This window comes from Emydura macquarii, unplaced genomic scaffold (genome assembly GCF_026122565.2).
Source record: "Emydura macquarii macquarii isolate MOO-44397 ecotype Brisbane River unplaced genomic scaffold, CSIRO-AGI_Emac_v2 contig_3122, whole genome shotgun sequence".
Taxonomy (NCBI): Eukaryota; Metazoa; Chordata; order Testudines; family Chelidae; genus Emydura; species Emydura macquarii.
In genome coordinates, this window is record NW_027133259.1 from 7,107,457 (window position 1) to 7,135,434 (window position 27,978).

A 27,978-nucleotide genomic window follows, 5' to 3' on the forward strand; every position below is an offset into this window, starting at 1 on the left:
GTGCAGACAGTGCATTGGCTGTTTCAGATGCGAGACAACATGGGACAGCTAGTGTTTTGGGCATATCACACATGTAAGGGAATGAAGGTTAGCATGTGTGTATTGGATGCATCACACATGGGGTAAAAGATATTAGTTAGGGATCTTACATTTGTATATATGGGCATGGGACAGCATATTGGGAGTATAGGTTGGCGCTATTGAGACTGCAGCATTCATGGGGACAAAGTACAGTTGATACGTAAGATGTGTCATGTGATGGCAAAGAATGTCTTGTGTGTTCACATCTGGGGACATGGGTTGGGGCAGTCAGTATGTTAGGTGTGTGGCATATGTTGTGGGTATCGGGTGGATGGTCAATTAGGTTATCACAAGTGTGGGTGGGAGGGGAAGCATGACAGGTGTATCACAGTGGGTAAGCGGTTGGCTGGTGTGTTGGGGAGGTGTCACAAGCGTTTATGGCCAACAGTGTTACCGTGTCAGACACATGGGGGACGGACATCTGTGTGTCACACTCATGACAGCCAGGAGGGCTGAGGCAGCCTAGTCTGTGTGCTGGTTGTGTCAAACATGGCGGGTGGGGATGTGGCAGCAGGTATATTGTGCGTTTCACTCACACACCCAGGGTAAAGGTGCCTGTGTATGTCACACAGTCAGCAGTGCAGGGCAGCGGTCTCACACTCGTCTTGGCCAGACAGGCTGAGTGTGCCAAACACACAGGGCAGTGGGTCAGCGTGTCACACAGGCAGAGGGCAAGAAGCGCACCTCAGCCACGCGTTTGTGTTGAGTCGGGCCAGGTGTGTCCCACATGTGCAGGGCATGTCACACAGGCTCAAGCCTGCAACAGACAGGCGGGGTGGCCACTCACCACACGGGGCTACCAGTGTGGGTTTCAAGCTGGTGGGGGGGCGGGGCGGGAGAGGGAACGGCACAGAGTGACTGGCGGTTACTGCCCCCCCCGTTCTGTTGCCCAGGCGCACTTTGGCGCGGGCCGCCCCGCGCGCGCGCCAGCCTGTGTGAGGCAATGCGGGCTGGAGAAGGGGGGGCGGGCCTCCGGCCTCTGCGCGGCTCGCGCAAGCTGAGGCGGCCAGCGCGAGCTCCTGCTCGGAAGGAGGGGGGGAATTCTGTCTCGTGCGCGTGCTCGCCCGGCCGCCCTCCTCGAGCCCCTGCCCGCCTGAGCCACGCGCGCGCGCCCCCTTCCCCCCCCCCTCCGCTTTCGTAGGCTGTTAGCGTTCGGCGCCTCGCGCGCTGCCGGCGCACTCCCCTGGCCCCGGGCTGGCTGTCGGCTGCGCTGTGGGTGTGGGGCCGGCTCAGTCAGGCGATAGCGAGCGCAGGAGGCGGCGGCGGCTCTGCGGCTGGCGCATCCGCAGCAGGGGGAGGGGAGGGCGCAGCGGGGGAACAGCGCAGCGGGGCCGGGCCGGGCTGCCTCCTCTGCCCGTCAGCCGGCGGGGGCCGGGGCCAGGGGCGAGCGTCACCCCCTTTTTTCCAGCGCAGCCGAGCGACCCCCTGCTCGCAGGCGCGGGGGGGGGGACGGGCGCGAGACTCCACTGGGCCCCCTCCAGCAGCCCAGCCCCGCCGCCACCCTCCCCCCCCCCAGCCTGGAGCGCGGGCTTGGCCGGTGGGGACCTTGCGGGGGGAGGGGGGGGGACGGTTATTATTTTCAGCCGGGTTTTAGCGGGTGTGAAGGCCAAGGGGGTGGGGAGCTCAACGGCTCACCAGATGGGGGGCGTTTGGGGGGTGGATTAGCTGCCCTGATTGGTATGAATGCTGTGGGGGGCTGCTGTGGGGGGTTGTTGCTGGGGGCCCGAAAGGGAGCCACTTTCCCTGTGGGTGGGGGTAATTAGTGGCTAATTTCTTCGGGATTCTCCCTCTTTTCTCCCCATCCTCTGGTTTCCACTGGGTTAGTGGATTCCCCTATGTGTCTTTTACACTGTCCCTGGCGGAGAAAGGGAGCATTTTAAACCCTCCATCCCCAACTTTCCCACCATCACACACAATCCTGCCTGGGAAGACCGAAGCAGCAGCCAGGTTTGTGATTTAAACAAAAAAACACGTTTCTTCTGGCTTGAATTTGAAATCGTGCTGTGTCTTCCACCCCAGACTCAGGTCTGCTGTGACAATGCTGTATCTGTGTGGTATTTATTTATATGTATACTTTAATATCTGCATTTACACACTCATGCTTTCTCGCGTCTGTGTGTACTCACATGCATCATCGTGTAAACAGATATTAAAACCTTTCTGTACATAAAGATGTGCAAAATCTGGGGGAGTGGTTGTGTATGGTTTTAATATCTGTTTTTACGTATGTATCAGGTAATCTCATAAAACCCTTTTAACTGGGTTTCTTTTTCTCTTTTGTTGCCTTTTTGATTTGTAAAAGGATAATTATATATTGTTAACTTCTCTGATCACACACGTATGATATATAATGCCAAGGATGATCAAAGTGCTGTACGTTAAATTCATTACATCATGTAATCAAACATCTTTTAGAAATGGATTTTATCTTTTGGTCATTTGCTTCTGTCTAGAAACCACTGGGCTTTCGGAGGTTGTGATTTCATTCACAGGAGCATGCTTCTGACCTTAAACATAGTTCTATTAATGTAATTTTTGTCTGGATTGGGTTCAAAATGCGACACTTAAATGCGTGGAATACGATTTTCTTGTTTTAAAGCATAGAATTTTCTCTCTGTATTAAGATATAGCTATTGACTTATTTGTCTTTAAACACATTACCCACGTGTAATCTCATTTGTTTCCTTTTTAAAAGACCTCTGATTTCTAGGCAGATAATATATTTTATGTAAATTATTGTATCTTATTTAAAGCCAGTGCCCCCAAATTATATCCATCTGATTTTTGCTCTGTTTTTTCTTAGTGTCTTGTGTCTACCATTCTCTTTTCTCCAGGTTGCAGTTTAATTTCCTCTTTATTAGGTTCGGGTTTTTTATGTCTAATACATCTTTCTTTCCCTAGGTGTTGGTGATTCCAGGCTCACACAATTAGGGGTTCAGTTCTGAGGAAGCAGAGACACGAGGGGCTTGTTGGATTGAATCTATTTTGCGCACACAGCCACAGCTCTTCTTCATCGATATCCTCACTTCTCTTCTCCCACCCTCCTCTCCTGGGGGAGGGGGGGGAGGAGCTGGGAATCACTTTTAATACCCCCACCCCCTTCCGAAACACACCTTGGTCCCTGGGGCACCACAAAAGGCATCACCCATTGTAGTACCAGGAGAACATAATCCTCACCGCTCCTTTCCTGGCCTTGGGGGGCTCCGGCAGGACACTGCTCCTCTCTTGGAGTGCAGATCAGAGAGGCGCTGAGAGGACTTAATTAGCACCCTCTTCTCAAGGAAAGGGGTATCAGCAAGCCTTCACCTCATAAGGAGAGCCAGGACTGAAGCACCAGTCCCTGGGGGCACTGAAAGAAGCACCCATCTTTGACTTCCCTTCATCTCCTACCCCCTGCTTCCTAAACCTCTGGTAAGTCATACTACATTCATTCATTCAATGTTCTTTTCCCCTCCCCCACTGCTACAAGAGAGGCATGCATAGATTGAGCGAAGGGTGGGGGAAGGGAACTGAGAGAAGTGGCTGTGTACACACACGAATCGGGAAAGGGGGGTTTATATCACATACCCACTCTGCAGGGGAGTAAGGACAGAGGCATGCTGTCCTCAGAGAAAGCAATGGGGAATTTATACATTATGCATACACTAGAGAGGGTGTAATATCCATGAGTCTGTGAGAGAAAGGAGATAGATGTAACATGTTTATAGATCAAATGGTGGGGGGAGAGTTAATGTTGACCAATATCAGCTTTGTAAGGTTAGGAGGCAAGAGAATAGATTCCTCACTAGAGATCAGGAACTGGGGTGTATGGGTAAAGAATGTTGTCGCTTACTTGCAAACCTGGAGAGATGAGGAAAGAAGGGGGGCAGGGATGTCTGTGTCTGAGGGGGATTGTGGGAGAAGGGCTGCTGGTATCTTTAAAATTACTTTTCAGTTGAAAGGAGGAGATTGAGTAGATAAAATTAGTAAGGAATTCAGTGGGAGGATCCAATTGAATATTTGCCTGTCATACTGGGAAGGAATTGGAAGAAGGTGAAGAAAGAAGATGTTTTTTTTTTTTTTTTTACTCTTCTGCAGTCTGTTTTCCACACTTAATATATTCCTTGCTCCCTTGATTGCAGTGGTCTACAAATATCAAAGTGGGGTGGGGAAGAGGAGTGTGTGAATACAGTGCGTATGCTTTCAAGGAGCTGTGCTTTGGATTCACCTGCCTGCAGAGATTTTAAAGTGTATAATGTGTCTTTGGGGAGGGCAGATGACATGCAGGAGTGATGGACAGATCACATTGCTGCTGTTCAGGATACCGCCGGCCTTTATTTTAGTTTTTTGATTCCAGGTTTTTTGTAGTCTTTTGTTCTCTATGAAAACCATGAAGCAGTCATGTTTGTACATGATGTTCTTATAAAACTGGAACTAATTCTTATTTCTGTAATAAAGGGACTCTACTACTTCAGGTGGACCCTGGGCATTGCTGTTGAGCTGTGGTGACAGGAAAGAGGGTTGCATTTGTTTTGATTTTATTTTTAAGTAATATAATAAATGGTCAAAAACTTTATTTTGAGTAAGTCTTTATCTGTGTCTTTTTCTCCTATTGGATATATTCTTAATGCATAAATATTTCTGTAAGTTTTTTCTTAGATGCTGATTGCCTTGGTATTTATGCACATAAGTTAGAATTAGTAGCTTTTTGTACATCAGTTTAAAATGGTTTTTGATGATCTATTTTCAGCATGACATAAGGAGCAGTTCTGGTTCCATAATATGGTCTGCTCCCCTTGCACATTGATTGAAAAATTCATCCAGAGTCTTTCCCAGCAATGTATGATGGATGGATGACACTTTAACTCTCCCACCTATCTCATCTCTGGCATTGCCATAATAATTCTGATCAGTCATGGGCTAGCCATCTTCTTTATTGCAATTTATGACAATCTCTCAAAGGTCCTTTACCAGTCTTGTAGCTATTGATCCCACTGTCTTGAGGTGTAGCCTCCAAAATAAAGTTGCAGAAATTGTCATAATGAAACAGGCACTTGTTCTGTTTAAAGTATAGTCCAGCATCAGCTAATTCATGATGATTTTAAAGAAAGTAAAATACCCTTCCACTCCCAATAATGTACCAAAGAGAGCATTCAGGATAGGTGCTTTGTTACAAATCATAAATGAGAGTGCAGTGCTGTACATAGTGAAGAATGGTGAGTGGGGATCTTTTTCCTGATCACCTCCTTGGGATGATTAGATTTTTTTCCGCCCATAGAATAATGTTTGACTACCATTATATCACCAAAATCTGAGCTGGCAGGGATCAAAGAGCTAGAGAGCTATTAAAATAAGATTAGATTCTGCTCTCTGGTTAGTAACTCTTGATTTGTTTGGATACATCATGATGTAACAGAGACCAGGATCTAACCTAAAGGCTAGAAGAAGGTTAATGTGCGAGAGTCTTCTACAACATCTTATGCCCCAGATCTTTTTGTAGGTAGTGGGAACATACCATAACTGCAGATCACAAGCCAGACAATTGAGATGGCTAAATGACACGGAGTCCTAATGTTGTGAAACATCTGGAATTTCATTCAGCATCCCTGCAGGGAAGAAATTAAGTGTGTGTGTTTTTGTTTTTTTAAAATACAGCAGACTCTTGTGACAGTGGCACTTGGAGGAAAAGGGCTAGGGAACAATGTACACTAGTACACTAGACAATTGATTCTAATTCAGCCATTTGTCAATAATGCCTAAAGGAGTTACTATTTTGACAGTTTTTCAGTTTGCACCATATAAAATCAGTTGTTGGATTCTCAGTTCATCTTCTATAGGAAAACTCTTCATATCAAAAAAAAAAGAAAAAAATAGACCACCACAGTTGTGCCTTTTGTTGGCTGTCACAAGCTGGGAAAGGAGGAATGAGTGGTCCATGGAGATTGAACTCCCCTGGAGGTAGTTCCTTACATGCAATGCAGGGGTGCATTGGTGGGAGTAGGAAGCTTTTGCTGTCCCTGTTCTGAGCGTAAAAAGACGACTTCAGGTTACTAGGCCTCTAAAGACAGCCAATTTGATCGGCCTGCTTTCCCTTCATGCTTAGTGAATAAACCCTTATATGATTTAAGGCAGAATAGGTGTGTTCCACTAGAATATTGCAGGGAATGAGATGACAATCAGGATATGTTTAAACATCCCATGACATAGCCGCAGGTCCTTTAGTCTGGTGTAGACGTACCCTCAGGAAGGCTACACATGAAGGGAAAAGAAGCTGGTGTGGAGATGCTAGAAAGAAACCTAGCATCAGCAGTACTGCAGTGCTAGAGCTAAAAGTTGAGATGGCACTTCCATTCCATCCATAATCAAATCGCTGAGGGTTTGTGGCTGATTTAATCTGTCTGAAATAGATGAAATCTGTGATTGTAGGGATTGTCTAACTGATAGAGCCCTGCGTGGATATGCAGTTTGTATCCACATCCAATTCACAAGCATGGTCTGTGGATATCTGCAGTTTTGCAGCAGCGCTCTTACAAACGGACACACTCTGTTAGCTGTTTGATTTTATTGAGGCAGCAATCCATCCCCAGCCCCACCCTTCCTATGTCTCCTCCTTGTCTGTTTTGTGTAGTTAAATCCTTGACAGGTTTTTTGTTGTCACTTTTGATCCTGTAAGTGGGTTGAGCATCTGCTGAGAGATTGTTCCCAGTTTAGCCATTGTGGCTTTCCATGCAAAGGCTTTTCAGCCACTTCTAATCTCTGAAGATGTTTAAACATCTCCTGCTTCCCCTTCCCCCTCATGCATGCATATTTTGGACTTGGTACTCCCATACACACTGCGGGAAGTGTTTAACACACACCCAGCATTGTCTCAGTCTATGTCTGTTAGATCAGCGTGGGTGGGGCTAGTTTCCAGGGAGGAATTTTGGAAAGCACATTCTACTTAAAAGCTGATGCTGTGTGCAGCTGTCTGAATCTACACTAGCAACTTATGTCAGTATAACTGCGTTGCTCAGGGTAGTGGATTTTCGTGCTGTGGGGATGGGAAGGTTTCTCCCGTCAACATAGCTACCACCTCTCAGGGAGGTGGCTTACCTACATTGATGGGAGAAGCCCTCCCATTGGTGTAGGTAGTGCCTTCACTGAAGAGCTACAGCAGTGTAGCTGCATTGGTGCCACTGCAGCTTTTTAAGTGTAGCCCTGAGAGGCACATTTTCCTCGGAAAGAATATTCTTGAGAATATGGGCAGGACTCTTGAGATGATAGACCAAATTGTAATTTTTCAGTGCATCCCTAATAACTTTAAGTTTGACTGAGTGAAGAATTTTAATGAGAGCTTGAAGCTGAATTGTCTGTCTGTCTTCCTGGTCAGAATGCTAAAGTAATGGTGATAGGACAACTTTATACCCTGCATGGCAGATTTAGCATTTTAAAGAGGTTGTGATTGTGTGGCATAGTACTAGGAGAGCAGAGGACTAGGATTTCTAGGTTCTGTTCCCATCTCTGCTAGTGACTTGCATCCTGGCCTTAGGCAAGTCAGTTAAGCTCTGTCTCAGTCAGTAAAGTGAGGCTTTTTCCTGTCTGCCTTACAAGGACATGAATGTTAATGTTTATAAATTTTAGAAACCATGTTGAGATCCTCAGATAAAAGATACTACAGAAGGAGAAAGTATTGTTCCTAGGAAGGCTGATCTATATAGCTATGTAAACAACACTGCAAACTATACCTGTCTAACGCATTTCTGATGTGTACATCATCTTAATATGTAGGTGACAGTATCTGGATGGCTTTTATCTTTCCCTGGTCATGCTGCAGCTCCTCATGAAAGCATGTAATATAAAAAAGAGCCAGAGGGGAGGAAAGAAGCTTCTTAGGGTTTTTTTTTCTTTGCCAGCCTCATGCTTGCTCCCGAGAAAGGAAGAGCTGAAATAATCAGGAAAGAGATGGCAGAGTCTCTGCAACTTTCAAGGTTGGAAGTGGTGTTAGGTTGGGAAAAAGAGATTTGACAAAGGATAAGTGCAGAGAAGCAATTCCTCTTGGCAGAGTAGCTAAGAGGCACATTGGTGACAAGGAGTCGTAAACATGCACAAGTGAGAGAATACTTTACACTGGTTTTGACATTGGGGCAAGAGGATGAGACATAGGGCTTGTCTACATAGGGAAAAAGCCTGAAGTAGCTCGTGTGCATTAGGTACTCCATACTAACTTGCTATGTGGACACTCTCATTGTGCACAGAGTGCCATTGTGTTTGTTAGCATAATGCAGTTTGGAAGTGTACTAAGCTAAACTGCCTGAAGGCACTCTTAGGCCTTGTCTACACCGGAAAAATAATTTGATCTAACATAGGTCAGTAATGACTGTGGTGACACTATCCTCCTTGGGTCGATGGAGTATGTCCTCACCAGGAGCACTTCCACCTAGCTGAGAGCCCAGTCTCAGCTTCCTGCATCTGGGCTCCCAGTGGGCTGGTCTCCCCCATTTCCTGCTGGGAGCCAGCCCTGGGCTTCTTCCCTTCCCGTTCCCGCCAGTAGCTGCCTGGGGCTTCCCCCCTCCCTATTCACAGGGGAAAGCCACCTGAGCCTTCTCGCCCCTGAGGAGTGGAGACCAGCTGCCTGGGCTTCTTGCCCTGCTCCCAGCTAGAAGCGGGGTCCAGCTGCTCAGCTCTCCCAAGGGGCTTTCTTGTCAATTTCATTGCTCCAGTGGGATGGTGACAGATAAGAATGAAAGCCCCACAGCGGATGTCAGGGACGCAGTGTCTATATTGACACTGTCCTCCTAACTGAGCCAACATAATCCCTACACCTCTCCTTGAGGTGGTTTTATGTTGGCATAGCAAGGGAGTTACGTTGGTGGAAGGAACATTGTCTGTACGCCTCCACAGCTTTTGTTGACAAAACTCTCTAGAGTAGACCCCCCTCAGTGTGCAGTAAGAGTGTCCACACGGGGAGCTAGTGTGGGAGAAATAAATACGCTTTAAATTCACACCCTAGGTTAGTGCGCGCTAACTTCCTCGCATAGACAAGCTCCTTGAAAAATATGCTGCGGATCTGTAATGGCTTCTGATTGACATGGTCTTAAAAATCAAAATATTTCTGTCTGTTGTATTCTTTACGCACTGAATGCTCCATGGCTGGATTTAAAATGAGATGGGTCTGTCCTTCTCATGGGTATACCATGCTTTTGAGGAGAGAGACAGTAGGTGGTCTGTTTCTGTCTCTCGATAGTAAGGAGATGTTTGTAGGGAGCAGTAAGGAGGATAAATTGACTAGAAGCCACCTGAACTTGACTTTTCCTTTGCTTCTTATATTCTGTATTTCTGAACTATATATCTTCCAGTGCTTAATTAAGTATGTTGCCAGAAGAGCATCAGTAACCTGCTAGCAATAGAAGAAAACCATAACCTACTTCCCAGAGGCTAATATGAAAGATGAAGTAGGGCAGGGCTAGGGAAATACCAGTCAATAAGGCTCAGGGATAAGCCCCTTGCCACCTTTTGCTTGGAAGGAGAAATTATTGTTACTAGAGGCTGGGGACACTGCTTTGGAACTTTTGTATTGTGACTTCTAGCCACCAGAGGTGTAAAACCTGAATCCTGTCCCCCCGTGTCCGTCCCTCCTCCCCCCCCCCCCCAAAAAAAAAAAACCAAAAAAAAACCCCAACCTTTTCATTGCGGGAAGAAGAAAGTGCTCCCTCTCACACTTCCGAATGATTGTCTTGTCTGCCTGAGGAGGCAGGTGTGCTCCCCTACTTGCCCTCCTCCAGCAGCTGTTTTTGCCTTTCTTCCTGCATGAAGAATTCCAGTCCTTGACCCTGATGCTGCTTCTAGGTTTCCAAAGCAGTAGCCATAGAGTGATGTTTATATGATTGTTGATAGTTTCCTTGCTGCCCACATGGTTCCAAATAGCAGATGAAAATGACCATTTTTAATTTCATCCTCCTACTACTTAGGAAAGTGTTGAGGAGCAGCTTTGTCTGTCTACACTATGAATTTCTACCAGTCATTGGCCACTGATGGCTGTAACCAGAGAAAGCCTCAGCGTAGGCAAGTCCTTGGGTAGTTAGTGCCTACTTCAGGTCATATTCAGAAGAGTTTTTGTTTCCTCTTTTTGGCAACCATGAAAACAGAAAACTTCATTTTTAAACAAATGAAAGTCCAGGTTCTCCAGAATTCTGCTGCTTACCTCATGCTTCCTCATATTCATCAGGGAAGGTTTCTTACATACCAGTGGAGTGGATTTTTCAGTCTGCACACCAGTCTTTTTGATTGCTTTACAGTTTTTAATGATGTTATCAGATGGTAAAAGGTCACTAGATACTTATGTCCTCTATATATCGAAAGCACGGGAAGCAGGAGCATTGCGAATCCATACAGTCTCACTGATCACCTGGCAGGATCATCTCCATTAACAATGTTACTGTGGGAGTGGGTTGGAATCCACTGATATTTTCTATGTATGAGGAACAGAACTGGGACTCAGACCTGAGTCCTGATTTGCCATAGACTCAGTGTATTACCTTGGGCAGGTTACTCCATCTCCATATACTTCAGTTTTTCCATCAGTAAATTGGGGTAACACTGAATGTCCTCATAAGGGAGATACGAAACTTAATTAATGTTTACCAGACATTAATTGCATCCTTGAGATCTTTGGATAAGAAATGCTATAAAGATACATTTTTCCCCCTTCCCTCTGGACTGAGGACAGAGCTGTGTGTACAGAGAAGAGGTTTGAGGGGTGGTGGGAAGCATGGGGACAGCAGCCTTTGTACTCTGATTTCTTATCTTCTCTCTTAGAGTTCTATTGAAAGGAGACCCCAGAGGTTACAAGACTAGTCAAACAAGATGTGCAGCTCAGTTGCTCCCAGGCTGTGGTTCTTAACAGATCGTCGCATCAGAGAAGACTACCCTCAACAGGAGATCCTGAGGGCACTCAAGGCCAAGTGCTGTGAAGAGGAACTAGACTTTCGGGCCTTGGTAATGGATGAAGTGGTACTGACCATTGAGCATGGAAACCTGGGTGAGGATGAAATCAAGATTGGAATTTGGGCCGGGGAGGGGATCTGACATGGAGATTGTAATAAAGGGGTGGCTAAACTTGTGATGATGAAGTGTATGTATACCAGGATCAGTACACTTAATCTAAACTAATATCTTACATAAATGCACTGATCTCGGCTCCTTGATCCTCAAATAGAAATCATTGATTTCACCATCAATCAAGACCTACAATTGGGTAAGCTTTGCCTTCCCTCTGTGGAATGAGGGGAACAAGGCTGTTTTAGAGCCATGTTATGCCATATGGTCATGCTTTGTCACCTCTGCCTTATTGTATGAGGAGATTCTCTCCAGGAGACGATAGTGAACTGATACAAGGTTAACTACCTCCAGGATCTCTGGGTTAAAATTGACTTCATTTAATTTTGTGGGGTCTTTGTCAGTTGATGACTCATGTTTAGAGGTAGTTGTGAGGGTAACACACATTTCTCTGTAGGTTGGGATGTGAACCCAGCCAAGATAGTGAAGCAAACAAACTGGGAGGGAATTTCAGAGAAGAGGAATGTGAGTGGTCATGGGGATGGAGGGACTGATTTATATTGAAATTAAAATAGTTGAATATCTGTAGTTTAGTAGGGATGTCTAAGGTGTGTTCCTTTCAAATATGTGATGAGTATAAACACCAAAATGGAAAGGGGTCTGGAAGAGGAAACGAGCAGTGAGGAAATTTCAACAATACACAGTTAGTCAAGACTGAAGAAAGACGGGGGTCTTAGAAAACAAAAAATCTAGATGAATGGATGACACAATGGCAGATGAAATTCAGTGTTGACAAATGCAAAGAATCACATCAGAATGATTTGAACTACAGCTACACCTTACTGGGTTTTGAATTAGCTGTAACAGTTTGGGAAAAAGTTCTTGGTACTGCTGTGAACAATCACTGAATACTTCTTCAATAGTGATCAAAAGGAAAACAAGATGTTAGAATGTATAAGGAATAGGATGTAAAATAATACTGAAAATAAAATGCCACTATTACAAGAGGAAAAGTAGGAACATTTAGGTAAAGTTGTCTAACAGTTCACATTATCAAAATCTTCCCAATCTTTAAGATTTCTAAGGCTCTGTGATTTGTATCAGGAATGTGAAATTTGTCAAGGAGATGGTCCTGTGGTCAGAGAGGTACTTTGTGCTTTTCCCATGAAGTCTGTTCACATTCGGCAGTTATAAGTTGTTGATTATTACGATTTGCAATCTGTGTTGTATTCCACAGCGCTTGCGAGAGTCTTACTGCTAAAATTTCAGAACATTCTATTTGCACTGAACATATTTCCCTAGTGTCCTTAGTGTCCCTGTGCTGGGCACAGAACCATAGGCCCAGCTGCTGGAAAAGATGGGCATGATGGGAAACATGTTCTGTCCTCCAGCTTTTTAACATTTTTACTTTATTTTTTCTCCTTGGTGATGCAAAATATCATAAATAACATTGATATTTGTTTAAAGGAGTCATATAAAATGTGCTGGAGGCATGGGGATAGAAATGTGCTTATGGCTAGCTTTGTCTGGCTAGCCTTCCTCTTCCTTTTTCCTCATTTTTGTCTTTTGATGAACCAGTCTCCCTCCTGGTGGTCTCCTCCCCCAAGTCTTATAGTTCTTTTTCATGTGGTTGCACCTATATTCAGAACCAAATCTCCAGATGTGACACAGGCAAAATGGATCTGTTGTTCTCCACTGTTGCTTCCATCACTTTCTACCCAACACCATCAAAATACCCATTGATTTAGGGGAAGATGCACTGGAATAGGAACCAGGAGACGAGTTCTGTATTCATCTCTTACACCAACTGACGTACAGGATTGTGAAGGGCACAGAACTGTTATTGAGCAAGGCATCATACTCCATTGAGAAGCTACAGTGATTACTCTGGCAGCTGGAAATCGAATCCATGTCTTAAATATGGCAAATGCAAGTTCATTCACTATCACACTGCCGCTCAGAAAGAATCTGTCAGTGCTGTGTGCTTGGCTACACTGTAAAATGGGGCAACTTTATATCCTAGTAAGGACGAGAGGATAGAAGTTGATAAAATACATGTAGAGGCTGAAGAGAAACAGTCAAATGAAAAAATCCTATTCAGTTACATCACCTGAAAGCAGACAACTTATCTTAGTATTTAGACTTCTAGTAGCTGTATACAAACACTTTTAAAATCTGTCAATATTTAGTTAAGTGAACTTGAGTACCTGGTGTTAAATGAGGATATTTATATAATAGACATCACAAAAACTTGATGGAGTGATGATAGTGATAGCTACTCCTGGAGCCCACAAAGGAGAGGCACTTTTTGATTTCCTGAGTGGCACACGGGATCTGGTCCAAAAGATGAACTGCTTAGTAGTAGCAACTATAATGTAATTAACTTTAACATCTTTATGGGGGAGAAAATTCTAAAGAAGGCCACCAAAGTAGCATTTAACTTCAAAAAGGGGAACTACATAAAATTGAGGAAAATAATTAAACGGAAATTTAAAGGAACAGTCATGCGTGAAATGCCCTCAAGTGCATGGAAATTTCTTCAAAACACCATAACAGAGGCTCAAATTAAATGTATGCCCCAAAATAAAACAAAAACAGTAAGATGATCAAAATAAGGCCACCATGGCTAAACAACAAAGTAAAAGAGGCAATTGGGGGCAAAAAGGCATTCTTTAAAAATTGGAAGTCAAATCCTACTGAGGAAAATAGAAATGAGCATAAACTCTGGCAAGTCAAGTGTAAAAATGTAATCAGACTGGCCAAACAAGAATTTGAAGAGCAACTAAATAAACAACTATAGGGAACGATTTTGCTATGAAAGGCAGAGGGAGATGGAAAATATATATAACCCAATGGTTATCTGTATAGAATTGAGTATTTTGTCCCTTGCCTGTGTATAGGTCTTGCATGACTTTTTTTGTTTGTGTTTAAGAAGCTGGCTAACAGAGAAATGGAGCATAGGACCTAGATGCTGATGGTAGCATCATCAAGGAACTCTGAATCCCCCTTCCACCAAAATTGTTCACCTGAACATCCATCTTTAAAATCCTTGCTCTGTAATTATCAGCAGTTTGGGAGTAGCTGGCTACCAGCTCCTCCTTCCCTCTGATACTGGAGGAGAGAGAAGGTTGGTTGTGAGGTAAAAACAGAGAGGTTCTTTCATGGGCTTTTCAGCAGTTAGAGCTGCTGGATTGAATGGAGATGGGGTGTCCTAAAATCTGTGGGTCGTAAAACTAAGACTGCAGTCTTCATGGGATCTTCTGGGCTCCGCCACAATTGGGGATGCAAAAATGAATGAGAATCTGGGTAAGGGATTACAGGAAGAGAGAGTAGTGCTATGTGCATATAGGAAAAGACTCAAGCTGTGGTTAGCTGGTCTGTTTGTTGCTGTGTGGATGATGTCTGGGAACTGGTTTAAGGGATTTATTTATTTATTTATTTATTTCTAAAGGGGGATATTAATAAAACCAAGATGTTGTCTTATGGAGAGTGGCTTGCCCCTACAGTCATCCAGGGATGCTGATCCAAGCATCTGAGGTTTTTGGGGCTGCTACAACCAGAAAGGATGCAGTATAGTGCAAGTCCCTGACCTACCTCTCCACCACAGGAAATGACGTGATTCATTTCTGCTCATGCAATCTGTCACTTGTTACTGATTCAGCCATTGAGTTGGAAACAAGGAGTCTCCCCAAGTTCCTATGGTGGCAGGTGAAGATGCCAATGGGAATGATGAGACCAGAACGTGTGGGCATCTCTGCAGGTTGAGAGAGCTGGAAGGAACAATCAGGATTAGAAGATGAATATCATCCTCTTCAGTACATCATAAGGGGTGGACCTAAATCATCTCTGGTGGAAAGGTGTTTTCTTATGTTTTAAAAACAGTCCCCTCTACTGAAGAAAAAATAGTCCCCTCTACTGGTCTCTAACCACCATTAAATAATCCAAGAGGTGTTTTCATATCTCTGCCTCTTGCTGAGTCAGCTCTATGTCCAGGTGCCTTGCTTGCTTCTGCTCCCGTCAGCATCCTTCTAGTGTTAGTCCAGCAGTGCAGGTCTATTTGAGAGCCCTCCCTACAATATGCAGCAAATGTCTGGTAATTACGGAACAGAAGCCAGCAGTCTTGCGAGCCTCGCTCAGCACTGCAGAATTGGCATATCTCTTGCTGCTGGCAGCAGCCGTTGCAAACTGTCATCTTGGTGATGTGTGGATGATGTAACTCCACAATAGAGGCTGGAGAGGAAACTGCACTGAGTACAAAATATCTAACGGTGACTAGACATTAGATGAATTTAATGGTCGTGAAAGGTGGTGAGATGGGTGCCCGTTACAACTGGTGTGGTTTTTATTTCATGAGCAAGAACAGCAAAGGTGCAAGATTCCCCAGCCAGGGTCATCTTCAGGAGGAAAAGCAAGGTTAATCTGTGACTTAGTCAATCCTTGAATTCTTATTACCAAGATTTGAAAATTAAATTTAAAAATTGCATCTTTCTTTGCTTCTCTGATGAAACCTGGTATCTGCTTTCCTGAAAATTACATCTCAAAATTGGATAATTAGCAAAGCAGCGCAGTGAGCACAGGTTCCTTCGCCATTTGTTACATCAGCAGTTTTGTAAGACACTTGTAACTACTGACTTGTAGTAAGTACTTGTGGCAAGTAAAAAAGCCATTTCAGTTTATCTTTTTGTAGTAACCAAGCTGCATTATCCCATTAACTTTGTGTCTCTTACTCCCTCTAATCTTAATATCCAAGGACTTGCCAAATTGATTCAGGTTAAACCCCAGGGGTCAGTGTCACTACTTGGTAATTATAGATCACAAATAGTGGGGTTTGTAATAGTAGTTGCTGTGTAGAGGTATGAGATTACGTAACAGCAGCAGCTTTAGGTGCCAGAGCCTGAATATGTTTCTGACAAAAGAAGAAATTCAACCCCCTCCATTATTATATCAGGTACATTTTTTTAATAGCTGCCACACAAAGTGGCAAACGTTATTTCTCTGCATGCTTGCATCATCGTGGCATTGAGCATAAACTTTCTAATGATGAATATACAGACGAGAGCCATAAGTTGTTTGCCAGAATGTTGCTGTGATTGTCAATTTCCTTACTTGCAGTCATTGTTGCTCGCAAATGAGTGTTCTGGTATTCTGTTGGGGCTAATTCCACATAATGAAGGCTAAAAGTGTGCATAGTTATTTGAAAGTTCTTCAGTCACTTCAGTGGATTTCAATAATATATCACCAGTAGTAGAACTGGGCTCTCCCCAGAGCATGATCTGTACGTGATTCAGTTAAGCAAGGTAGAGGGACAAGAATATTTGTGTGTGGGGAACTCTTTCTTCATATATCACTTCAGAAATGCTCATAGAAGTCAGTCCGTTCTGATTTGCTCACTTTTTAGACTGTTAAGCAAGAAAGTCAGAACTGTAGGAAGCTACAGCTTGAACTTCCAAGCAGGACTGTGTTTGAAAATGCTGAAGAATGTGGCTGGATTTTGGGATCACTGCAAGGAAAATAATCTTGTCAGAATAGACCAAACCTGGACCAAGGATGCTGATCCATGTCATGTACAGGGGGTTGAATTTAAGTATCTCACTAGATGTGAGATCAGAAAACAACTCTACTCCCAGTCCCTTCAGGGAATGACAGCAGGGTATCTTGGATTTACTTTCATCTTTCCCTAGAGCAGTGCTAGAGGTCTTCAGTTCATGAATGATGCACATCATTTGATTACTACTTGGGATTGTGGATGTGGGGGATGCTGGATATTAGGAGATCTTGGTTAGGTGCGGTGTTGTGAAACAAGGTCATTTGGTGCTTAAAGCACAGACTGGGTTTTAGGAGACCTGGGTTCTCTTCCTAGCAGTTCCAATGACTCACTGTTTGACTGTGGACAAGTCATTTCATCTTTTTGTGCTTCAATTTTCTCATAATAAAATGGGGCCAAAATACTGACTGGCCTCATAAAGCTGTTATAAGGCTTAAAGGGACTGTCCACTTAATCTCGTTAATTTCAAAGGCTAGATTAAAAATAGTTTGAGATCTGGCACCTGCTCTTGAATCACTTTCAATTTTTGTTGTTTTTACAATAACATTTTCCTTTAATTTATCTTCCCATTATTGTTGGAAACTGGGGCAAATAGGGGAAACTGACTATACAGGGGAAACAGTGAAATTGACTAGACTGCTATCAAATACACAAAGTAAACTAATATATATATGTTTTCCTCTATTTCCTCTTTCGGTTAGGTGTTGCAAGTGATAATAGCAGGTACAACATTTTCAGACAGTTGTGATTTTTTTTTTTAGCTTGACAGTGCCCTTTTAATGTTTGCACAGCATGTTGAGCTTGGATGGAAACCATGCTCTAAACATTCAAGGTATTTCTGTGTTTCTAAGGCCCTGTCCACTCTATGGTTAAAACCATGATAGTGACAGCATTTTTTTTTTTAAAAGAGGCCACTGAAGCTGGCAGGAGGGTAGACCAGGTTAGACAAATATAGATATGGTTAGTTTTTTCTGAGGACAGTTGTAAGCAAAACGTACTATATGTTAACTGAGGATAGGAGGAGAAATAGTCAAGAAAACTGCTGGAATTATATTAGCTGCCCTCATTACTAGAACTGTTTCAGCCATAATATGGAAAAGGCCCCTGACTCAACCACCTACTCTACAGACACAGTCATTCTTCCCATTTATTGCCAATATTGGATTGAAACTACACTCTAGTTTAGAAGAGAGAGACGCAGATACACATATTCTTATTATGTGCAAGTTACTGGAATGAATGGGGAAATCTAGTGTGTGTTTGCTCTGTAACTGTCTGTTTTATATCCCCAGGGCAAAATTAAACCCTGGTTTAACTCCTTTGACTTGAATGGAGTTGCACTAGTCGTGAATTTGGCCCCTAAATTCCAGAGCCATGTGTTCACTGACAGATTGGAGGATAAGAAAAGAGTGTTCCTTTGAAGGCAAGATGAGAGCTAATCAGATCTCATGCTTCAGCTGGTCACTTACATGAAGAAAATCCTTTTCCTCTTCATATACACGTCTCCACGTAATTATACAGTGTTACACAATATAGCCAGGTGTATTATGGATTTTTTCCCCTTTGCTGAAAGTATCCAGTATTGGCCTCAGCAGGAGATTGGACTAGACGGATCAGTGGTCTGATCCTCCATAGCAGGAGGTGGGATACTAGGGTTAGATGGACTAATGCACTCATCTGGTTGCAGCATTGAGAAGATGAGAACTGGATTAGGTAGTTTGATCTAGAGAAGCAGAATGCCAAACTCTGGAGCAAGCTAGTGGTGTTCTTCGAGTGATGGTCCCTATTGTATTCCACACTGAGGGATATATGCATGTACCATGCGTCCAGAGCTGGAGATTTTGAAACTAGTAGCGTCCATTAGTTTGCGCATGCTCCTGTGCTCTGCCTCATGGTTTTGTCTGAGGCGATAAAGGGTGGGATGGACTGACTGCACCCTAAATTCCTTCTCACTGCCACATGGTCCGAATCAGAGGTTCTGCTGTTCTCTCGTCCCTTGTGACACACTTTCAAATTTCTCTGTAAAGACTGTTTTATTCTTGTATATATAGATAACATTTCATTGTTTTTGTAGTAGTTTTTAGAGTTAGTAATAGTTTTCTTAGGATTTAATGATTTAGGGACGTTGTTCTGTTGGTTTCCCGCCTACCCACACCTGGCACCGATGCCTGAGTACTGGATTATGCAGAAGATGCAGCCATTCAAGATCTGTGCTTCCTGCCTCACTCATTTTCAATCAGCGATGAGCACTTTGACGCTGCCTTTAGTGCTTGGGGGACACCCATGTCACATCCAGGTGCAATATCTGCTTCTCCTTCCCTGCCCGTACCTGTGAAGGCCGGGCGCTCTGCCTCAATTCAGGAGAGTGACTTTGTTCAAAACATCATCAGTAAACATGTACTGTTTAAATGGTTCCGCTCCAGTCCTGAAATTTATTATGACTGGCATCACTGAGAAGTGATTTTGAGATGCCCATGCCATGGCAGCATCATCATCTTCAGAAGTTAGGTGTCTACCTTTATATCTGGGGTTGAGAATGTAGCAAGAAAATGAGGTGGAGTTAGTGCTTGATCCATTCGCTTCTTTATTGCCTGCAGTTTAACTTTTGGTGAGGTATTTCTTTCTTCAATGTCTCTTGAAGTGCCTTCCAAATTTCGACAGCATCAGCAATGCAGCAACAATTTATCTGAAGTTTGTTTAAGGCTATGGATATAGGCTTCAGTATACTGAGCATATCCTCTACATTCCTCTTTAATTCAATGTTGTATACTTTGGATGAGATACTTCCATCTATTTTACCACGGTTTTCTTCACAAAGTTTTATGAGAATAGGCCAGTTTCTTAATAAATTGTTCAAAACAATCAACCACAGAATTCCATCGAACATCTTGAGGGAGAATTAGTTTGGATCCTCCTGCTCTCTTCAGTGAAGTTGAAGCAAAATGGTTGTTATGGAAGTATTTTGCGACTTCAGCAACATTTTCTTTTATACCTAGAGAAGACGTACTTAAGTCTTTGGCTAAAAGATGCATTAAATGGGCACTGCAGCCATATGTTATTAAGGAGCATCCTTCTGTTGTTTCTTCTAAGTATCATCTCATCTTTGCCTCGTTTGCAGCATTGTCTGTGACAAAACTGTGCACGTGACAGTTGAATTTTTGTTCAGTTTATTACAGCTTTCACTGCCACTTCTTTTAAATATTCTGTTATGTGGGCATTTCCCGATGTGTCTATTGTTTCTGAAAGATATGCAACCTCATCTTCTGTTGTCGCACAGGCACATATTACTGGATCATTGTGTACATTGCTCCACCCATTAAGGCTTAAACTGACAAATTTCTCCTCAGTATTTCTTGCACACTGTTCCAGTTCCTTCTCATACACGGTATCTAGCAACCTTCCACCAATGTCTGCTCTACCAGGTGGAGTGTAGCCTGGTCGTAAGGACTCAGCCATGTCAATGAAGTGTTTATTGTTAACAGTGTGAAAAGGAGAATTTGTGGCATAAATGAACCGAGCAATCTTTTCATCTATGGTGTCTTGTTGGTATTTGCTGGTCCTTACTACAAACCCATTCATGGTGGTGATTTTACTGGGTGATTGAAATTTTTTGCTTGCTACTGATACTTTGTTGTCTGAAATATGTTTAGTTGCAGCACTGTTGCTAAAAGTACCAACGGATGACTCTGAAGTTGTTGCAGGTAGACAGTCACAGTCAAAGTCTCTTATGCTTAAATGGAATCTTGAAACAAAATTCAAAAATGATTTTGAATAGTTGTTCTTCTTAGTTCTTCTCATTCTATTATTCAGTTAATCATTTACATTTTTTTTCAGCAAGGATGCAGATCCGATTCCAAATTACAAAAAAGCTAAGACTGACTGCACTTAGAATGCACTTAATTTTGGAGTAAGCCCCATAGAACTCACTGGCACTTCTGTTTTTCGAGAAAACAAATATAGGATGGGGTTCCCTTGGGAAAGCTGAGTTATGCTGAAGTAAAATAGGGAATAGACTTATGGCATCACCATTATGGTCTGTGGCCATGAAGTTCCAAAATAAGGGGCATGTATTATGTAATATAAAATAAGAAAATGACACCCAGTGGCAACTGGCAACTCTAGATTTCTCTTACTGCATCTTTCTGTACTGTATACTTGGGTGATAGATTCTAAACCTAGTTAACTATTCTAAACCTAGTTAACTAATTAAACAAGCCATAAGGATTAGCTAAGCTAAACTTTTTTTTCCTAGCAACATCCAACATAGCAAACAGCTTGGGAATTTACTTGTTAAATCACACTTATACTAAAAGGCATAGAGAGAGTCTTGAAGAATGATGCATTGCAAAGTGAATTATTTAAGTTACTAACCAGTTGATCCACATTGTTCTTCAGACATATCCACATCTTCATCCACTTCATTTTCTTCCAATAAGCAGTTTTCATTATGATGTTTCATTCTTGCAACTAGGCCTGCATCTCCTTCTTACACTGCTTACACTTGACATGTTTTCCTTTTTTACCCTACATAGTCCCTGGAATTCATCGACACAGTCTCTGCCCACGCCTAACTACCATGGGACAGGTTCCTAACTCTGCTGGAACTGATTGCTTCAGTGACCTCCAGTTCTTTGGTTTCTGACAGAACTTGCCTTTTCTTCTTTGCCACATGGTGGTATTCACGTACGTCACTGCCTTTGCTTGTCTTCACTTTGGCTATCTATAGCTATGGCTACAGAGAGCCAACAGGCACCCTACTGACTGTCCCCCTATCCCCACCCACAAGGTTCTTTCCTCCCTTCTGCGGTGGATGGATCCAGATCAGGTTTGCACCGGAATGCTGTTTCCTCCATCCTCCCCAAGCATTACAGTCATTACGGACACATCGCTTGACGGATGGCATGCCTACATGGGTGAACACATGACGTAAGGGACTTGGTCTGCTTGGGAATCCAGGATGCACATCAACATCCTAGAATTTCGGGTGGTACGGAGAGCATGTTGCACACTTCTCCCGTCCATCTGCTCCCACCATATTCTCATCGTGTTGGACAACACCACTACAGTTTACTACATTAACATGGGGACACAAGGTCACCAGCGCTTTGTGTGTAAGTGGGTTTGCTTCTGGAAATGGTGCATTGCACATGGTATCCTGTTGTCAGCAGCTTATCTTCTGGTGACTCAGAACATGATTGCAGATGCTCTCATCAGGAGTTTTGTAGCCAACCACAAATGAGAGCTGCACAACTCTGTGGTCATGGACATTTTTCACTGTTGGGAGACTCCGGTCAGGGATCTCTTTGCCTTCCACGCCAACACCAAATGCATCCAGTACTTTCCCCCAAAGTGACACCTTAGTTATCAGCTGGTCGGACTGGATCAATTATGCTTTCTCTCCCCTACCACTCCTGCCCCACGTCCTTTACAAGATTCAGCGGGAGAAAGCGACTGTCATTCTGATCTTACCCCATTCTGGCCTCACCAGTTTTGGTTTCCTCCTCTTCTCTGCATGTTGAAGCATCCTCCTCTCCTGCTACTGATTTTCCTGGATCTGCTCACATAGCACAATGGCATGATTAGACCTCCTGATACATAGACGCTTCACTTGAGATCCTGGTTTTTGGATGGGCATCTTCGCTAGCACGAGGGATGCTTGTCGGCAGTGTGAGACGTCCTCTCAAGTACCAGGAAAGAATCTATGCAGTGGTTCTACCAAGCCAAATGGAAATACATTGCCTTCTGGACTCAATGGAAAGGTCTTGCTTCTGAGGCCATAGGCATTCCTCTCCTCTTGGATTATCTCCTATCCCTGAAGGCATCAGGGCTGGTTCTCCGCTCCATCAAGGTGCACCTTAGTGGCCGTTAGTACTTTCCATCCCCCTGTGGAGGGGCACTCAGTTGTCACTCATCCATTGACTGTATGATTCTGGAAGGGTTTCATGTGGATGCATCCTCCCATTCAACCCATCGCTCCCCAGTGAGATCTCAACCTTTTCCTCACAGCATTGAAGAAGTCACCTTTCAACATGTGGCCTCCAGCTCCCTTTCCCCTCTTTCCATGAAGGTCGCTTTTCTGATAGCTATTACCTCTGCAACAAGGGTAGACGAATTAGGGGCCATGAGGGTGCACCCCCTCTTCCATCACGTTACATAAGGACAAAATTTTCCTGCCTTTGCATCCCAAGTTTCTGCCAAAAATGGTTTCCCGCTTTTGCCTCAACCAACCCATACATTTGCCTGCCTTCTTTCCGAAGCCAGGTTCCTTAGAGAAGGAATGACACCTTTATTCCCTTGATGTCCGTAGAACTCTGGCCTTTTACCTGCAGAGGACACAGCAGTTGAGGAAGTCTCCTAGGCTATTTGTTGCTATAGCAGAAAGTATTAAAGGGTAGGCCATCTCCACTAAGAGAATTTCTAAGTGGGTTTCAGGAAGCATTACACTCTGTTATCAGTTATCAGGAGTGTTTCAACCCCGGGGGTTACAAGCCAGTTCCAAATTAATCAAATACGGCTGCGCTTCACGTTGTGCCACGGACATATGGTGGTCACATGGAGTTTGGTACTCATCTTCTCTTCCCATTATGGCCTGCTGCATGACTTTCTGACAGATGCCTCTTTTGGTGCGGCTGTCCTCTGTTTCACAGTTCTCTTGTCTTCCTTGCACCCTCCTTCTAATAAGGTACAGTCACCCTCAGTGGAATACAATGGGCACCATCACTTGAAAAAGAAGAGGAGGTTACTTACTGGTAATGGAGATTTTTTGAGATGTGTGGTCCCTATCTGTATTCCAGTCCCACCCTCCTTCCCCTGTGCTGCGGATCTGATTGATTTGCGGTGGAGAAGGAACTGAGGGCGTGGTTGGTCTGCCATGCCCTTTATCACTTTGATCGAAACCATGGGAGGGGCAAGGGTGCATGGGCGGACCAACGGACGCAACTACTTCAAAATCTCCTACTCGGGACGCATGGTTCATGCGTATAACCCTCAATAAAATACAGATAGGGACCATACCTTGAAGAGCGAGCCAACCTCCATTTACAGGTAAATAACCTCCTCATCCTTGAATCAATCCTGTTTTCTTGCAGTGTAGCATTTAAAATGATGAATTAGCTCTAGCAAGGAAGATTATGGGAATTTTAGGTATGTCTACCCTCCCCCTCATGGGGTCTCAGAGCCTGGGCTGCAGCCTGAGACCAAATGTCTACACCACAGTTAAACAGCCTCGTAGTTTGAGCCCCGCAAGCCTGAGTCAGCTGATGTGGGCCAGCCGCAGGGTTATAGGAATTTAAATTGGAAAGGATCTGTAATTGGTCATGTAATAGTCTATTTTCTTGCCTTGTTGGGACAGTATCACAGAACTTTTGGCTTGGAGCAAAAGGATTCTTTTCAATATCTTTGCACTGACATCACAGAAGTAGGTAGTGTTTGGATTGAGTTGCAGACCTAAGTTTTCTTTAATAGTTCAGTGATAATGGTAATGTTGTGTACTGAGCTGTAATGTGCCTTCTTGTTTCTGCTCAACCATTGGTGTAACCTCTTAGGCCAGTCTGTCTGGGTTTGACATCTGCAAAACTCCCAGTGCATTACCAGCCTGGTAATTGACTCTGGAGGAGGGCCCCTATCTCTTGCCATCTATATGCTGCATTCTCTGGGCTGTGTGCTTAGAGGAGGATGTGACAAACTGCCCTGATCGTTCATTTGAGTACAGGAAATTAGGCTAAGTATAAACAAATACAGGTTTTAAAAAAAATTCTTAGTGAATGACTAATTTTGGGCAGATGCAAATTGTGCGCCTTTGCACATAAAAATGTAGCCTCCAACTTACAACTAGCTCTTAAAACAGTTAAGAACAGATAATCAACAATGAACTGGGGATTTGGCTACAAAGGGGAGCATTGCTTGGTTGGATTAGAGCCAGTTAGATTTTGATGACACTCAGAAGAAAGTTGACACACACATCCTGTCAGGTTGTGTAAATTGGGAGAGTCAGTTCAAACTCTATTTCATTAGTGCCCCAACTCTTCCTGTCGCACCCCCTTGCCTCTTACCAGTAATGGAATCTGTCCATGGCTCCCTTCAATTCCGGCACAGTTGGTTCAGCAGAGGAGCTTGGGTTGAAAGAGGAGCTGGGGGGCAAAATTGGGGGTGGGAGAGAAGCTGGGGCTAGAGGTGGAGCTGGCCTGGGGGCGGAACAGGGGTTGGAGTTGAGCGGTGGCTGGGAACGGAGCAGAGCTGGGGCTGAAGCTGGGCTGGGGCAGAGCGGAGTTGGGTGGTGTCGCCATGCACCCCCCCAAATGTTCCCGTGTCCCCCCCCAGTTTGGGGACCACTGCTCTATTCCAACTAGATGATGGTGCTGCATATCTATGTTGGAACAGAAGTGTAAATATTACAGGTGCAGAAGAGTCTCTGTGTTCTGTCAGTAGTAGATGCCTGTGTGACTTTTTGGAAGCTGAAGATCATAGGATCTTCCAGTACTCCACATTTATATAGCACTGTCCATTTCAGTGTCTCAGTGCTCCTTACCATATTAATTGATTAAACCTCCAGATACCCATGTAACATAGATCTGCTAACATTCCAGTTTTCTCAGTGCAGAAAATGAGGTATAGAGACGTTACAGGACTTGCCCAAGGTCACAAAGTAAGTGGAAGAGGTGGGAATAGAATGTCGTCCCTCATGATGCCAAGCATTTTGCTTCTAAATACTAATATAATTCATATTTTGGCCTCTGAATAAGTGACCTAATTTTCAAAGTTGCTGAGCACTAGCAGCCTCAGATGCTTATCAGGATGAAAATCAGGCTACTTATTTAGGTGCCTGATTTAAGTCACTCAAAATTTAAAAGCATAAAAAGTCCTAAACCCTACACTGTGTTCCTCTCTCATTTCTTAAGAGATGAGACCATTGGAATCAATTCCTTCCCCCCCTCCCATGCCTCTAAAAAATTGACAGAGTTCTTCTTGCACCCCATATTGGAGGACACTCATGTAAACTGAAGCTTTGCTTAATTTGAGCTAAGAGGTCCTGGGTTCTGTTTCTGATTCTTTACTTTGTGGCTTAGTGGACTCCAAAACACCTGTATATTATAGGTGAGCAGGTAGAACCATGTATTATTAAGGTTCCCTAACACTTCCCATTATAAGATGCTATTTTCTGTTGCTTGTAATTTTGTCAAACTTTAACCTCTTGGGCTGAAATTTGTCATGCCGGGTGTCTGCTCCAGATTGATTTTTGGGGGGTGAGGAGTAGGGGAAATTTCATCCAGAACAGTTCAGTTTCAGAAAACGAGGTTAGGGAAAAATATGTTTTGTTTTTGTTTAAAAAGGTCTGGCAACCTTTTCTTTGAGAAGCTCTAGTTCCCTCGTGTTTTAGAACAGGAATTTGAAATTTGGCACAAGGTGGTGGTGGTGGTGGTGTCATGAATCCTCCTTTTGTCATCCCTGTGAAAATTCACCCAAATTTAGCTAAGTTATAAGCTTTTGAAAAATCACAGTTTGCACACATGCTCAGGAGAGACTTGCTAGAGTTTTACAACTGAATTCTCCAAATATTCTGTCTGCACTGAACATGCTCCAGCAGGACCAAGCAGGACTTTCCCTACAATTGCAGCCCTAGGGTGGTGTGGGCTGGGTCCGGTCTGGGCACCAGAACTGAAAGCAGGGAGACTTCCCTGTGCTTTCACTGCCCCCTCATTGGCACTCAGGCAGCATGCAAGAGTGCTTCCCCTGATCTGACTGAGTTGAGAGGCAGTTATTCCTCATCGATACTGAAGCAGAGGGAACATAAGTCTCCTAAAGACTCGGTACGGGAGTCTTCAAAATCTTTGGTGAGAGCACTGAGTGGAGGCAAGGACATAGAGTAGTGCTCAAAGAAGAGGCACTCCCAGGCACTGTCATTAAACCAAGAGGAGTTGCTGTCTCTGGAGACTAGGACAGGCCCATTGAGACAGTTTCCTGAAGTACCAGTGTAGCTTTCTATAACAGAGCCAAGAGTCTTTTCTGGTGCTGTCTACACCTGAGGCTTTTAAGGTAGCTTGGGAATTGTTGAACTTGTCAGTATCAGTTTCCCCAGCTATTCAAGATTCCCACATAGTACCAGAGTCTAATGTATGTGCTTCAACTGTTCTGGCTCCAGCCTTGATACATTGTTTGGTACTGGGAGCTGCTATAGTTAGCACACCTCTCAAAAGGGTTCTGTCTAAAGGGAAGCCAGCAATAATCTCCCTGGTACCTCCACCTCCAGACTCAGAACTCATCTTCCTGGTACCAAAGGGGTCAGCTTGCTTTTGGTTGGAGGAAGTAGACTCTTCATCAGACTCCGAGGTTGACTTTTACATGTCTTGGCCCGAATATGTTCTGCAGCCACTGTGGGGTGCCATCATGGTATTGGCCAGAGCTGTAGCATTCCCAGACATAACTGGGTCCTTCCTCCACATCAATGGCTTTTTTGGAATCCTTGGGGCTTCCCTTCACAATCTAGAGCATCTCAGCTTCCTTCCCACCCTTCTACTTTGGCTAGGCATCAGGAGCATCTGCAACAGGGTCATCATTTACCTGGGGCTAGTATCATGCACAGGGAACTTTTGTGCTTTTGATTCTCCTGTGGAGGAGTCAAAGGAGGATCTACCTCAACAACCCTTGGTCTCTTCTTCATCTCTTGATGAGATGGTGATAGCATATTCTGCTTCTCTTCCTGATGATGATAGAGCTCATGAGGATTTGTTGTGGAGGGTTGCTGTAGCTCTGGATTTCCGTCTGGAAGAGGTACAGGAAAAGTCTCTTAGGCTCATGGACATTTTAGCTTTGTTAGGAGCCTCTTGGGTAGCTTTCCCTGTTAATGAGGCTCTCTTGGAGCCTGTCAGGGCACTATGACAGACCCCCATTTCCCTGCCTCCCAGTGTAAAAAGGGTAAAGAGAAGATATTACATATCTCTGCGCGGGTTTGAACATTTTTATACCCATCCTCCTCCAGGCTCCCTGGTAGTTTTTTCTGCTAATGAATAAGAGTGACAGGGACACCAGGCATTGATACTGAAAAGGAAAAAAGCAAAGAAGCTGAATCTATTTGGAAGGAAGCTTTATTCCACAGGACGTTTACAGCTTAGAATCGCAAACCAGCAGACTCTGCTTGGTCAGTACAATTTTAGCCTTTGAGATAATGTCTTGAAATTTAAGGACAGACTTCGGGATGAGTTAAAGCCAGAGCTCACTGTTGTGGTGTAGCAGGGTAGGTTAGTTGCCAGGAAAGCCTTGCAGGCAAGTCTAGATTCAGTGGACTCTCTAGTTTGAGCTATGGCTTTCACCATCACTGTGCTTCTCTTGGCTGCAATCATTGG

General features: G+C 44.0%; 1 protein-coding gene across 6 annotated transcripts in view; it reads left to right on the forward strand.

The window, feature by feature from the left end:
* The first annotated feature begins 1,767 nt into the window (after positions 1–1,767).
* RIMKLB (ribosomal modification protein rimK like family member B) overlaps positions 1,768–27,978 on the forward strand; it is a 74,710-nt gene continuing 48,499 nt past the window's right edge. For 5 of the 6 annotated variants that reach the window (XR_010916797.1, XR_010916799.1, XR_010916798.1 and 2 more), the window contains exons 1-3: positions 1,768–2,028; positions 2,983–3,492; positions 10,855–11,077. Coding sequence is in view for 1 of the 6 variants with exons in the window: in XM_067531103.1 (XP_067387204.1) it covers positions 10,903–11,077 (175 nt within the window). In the remaining 5 variants the exon portion in view is untranslated. Of the gene's footprint in view, positions 2,029–2,982; positions 3,493–10,854; positions 11,078–27,978 lie in introns of those variants that run through there. The other variant, XM_067531104.1, reaches the window with a different exon arrangement.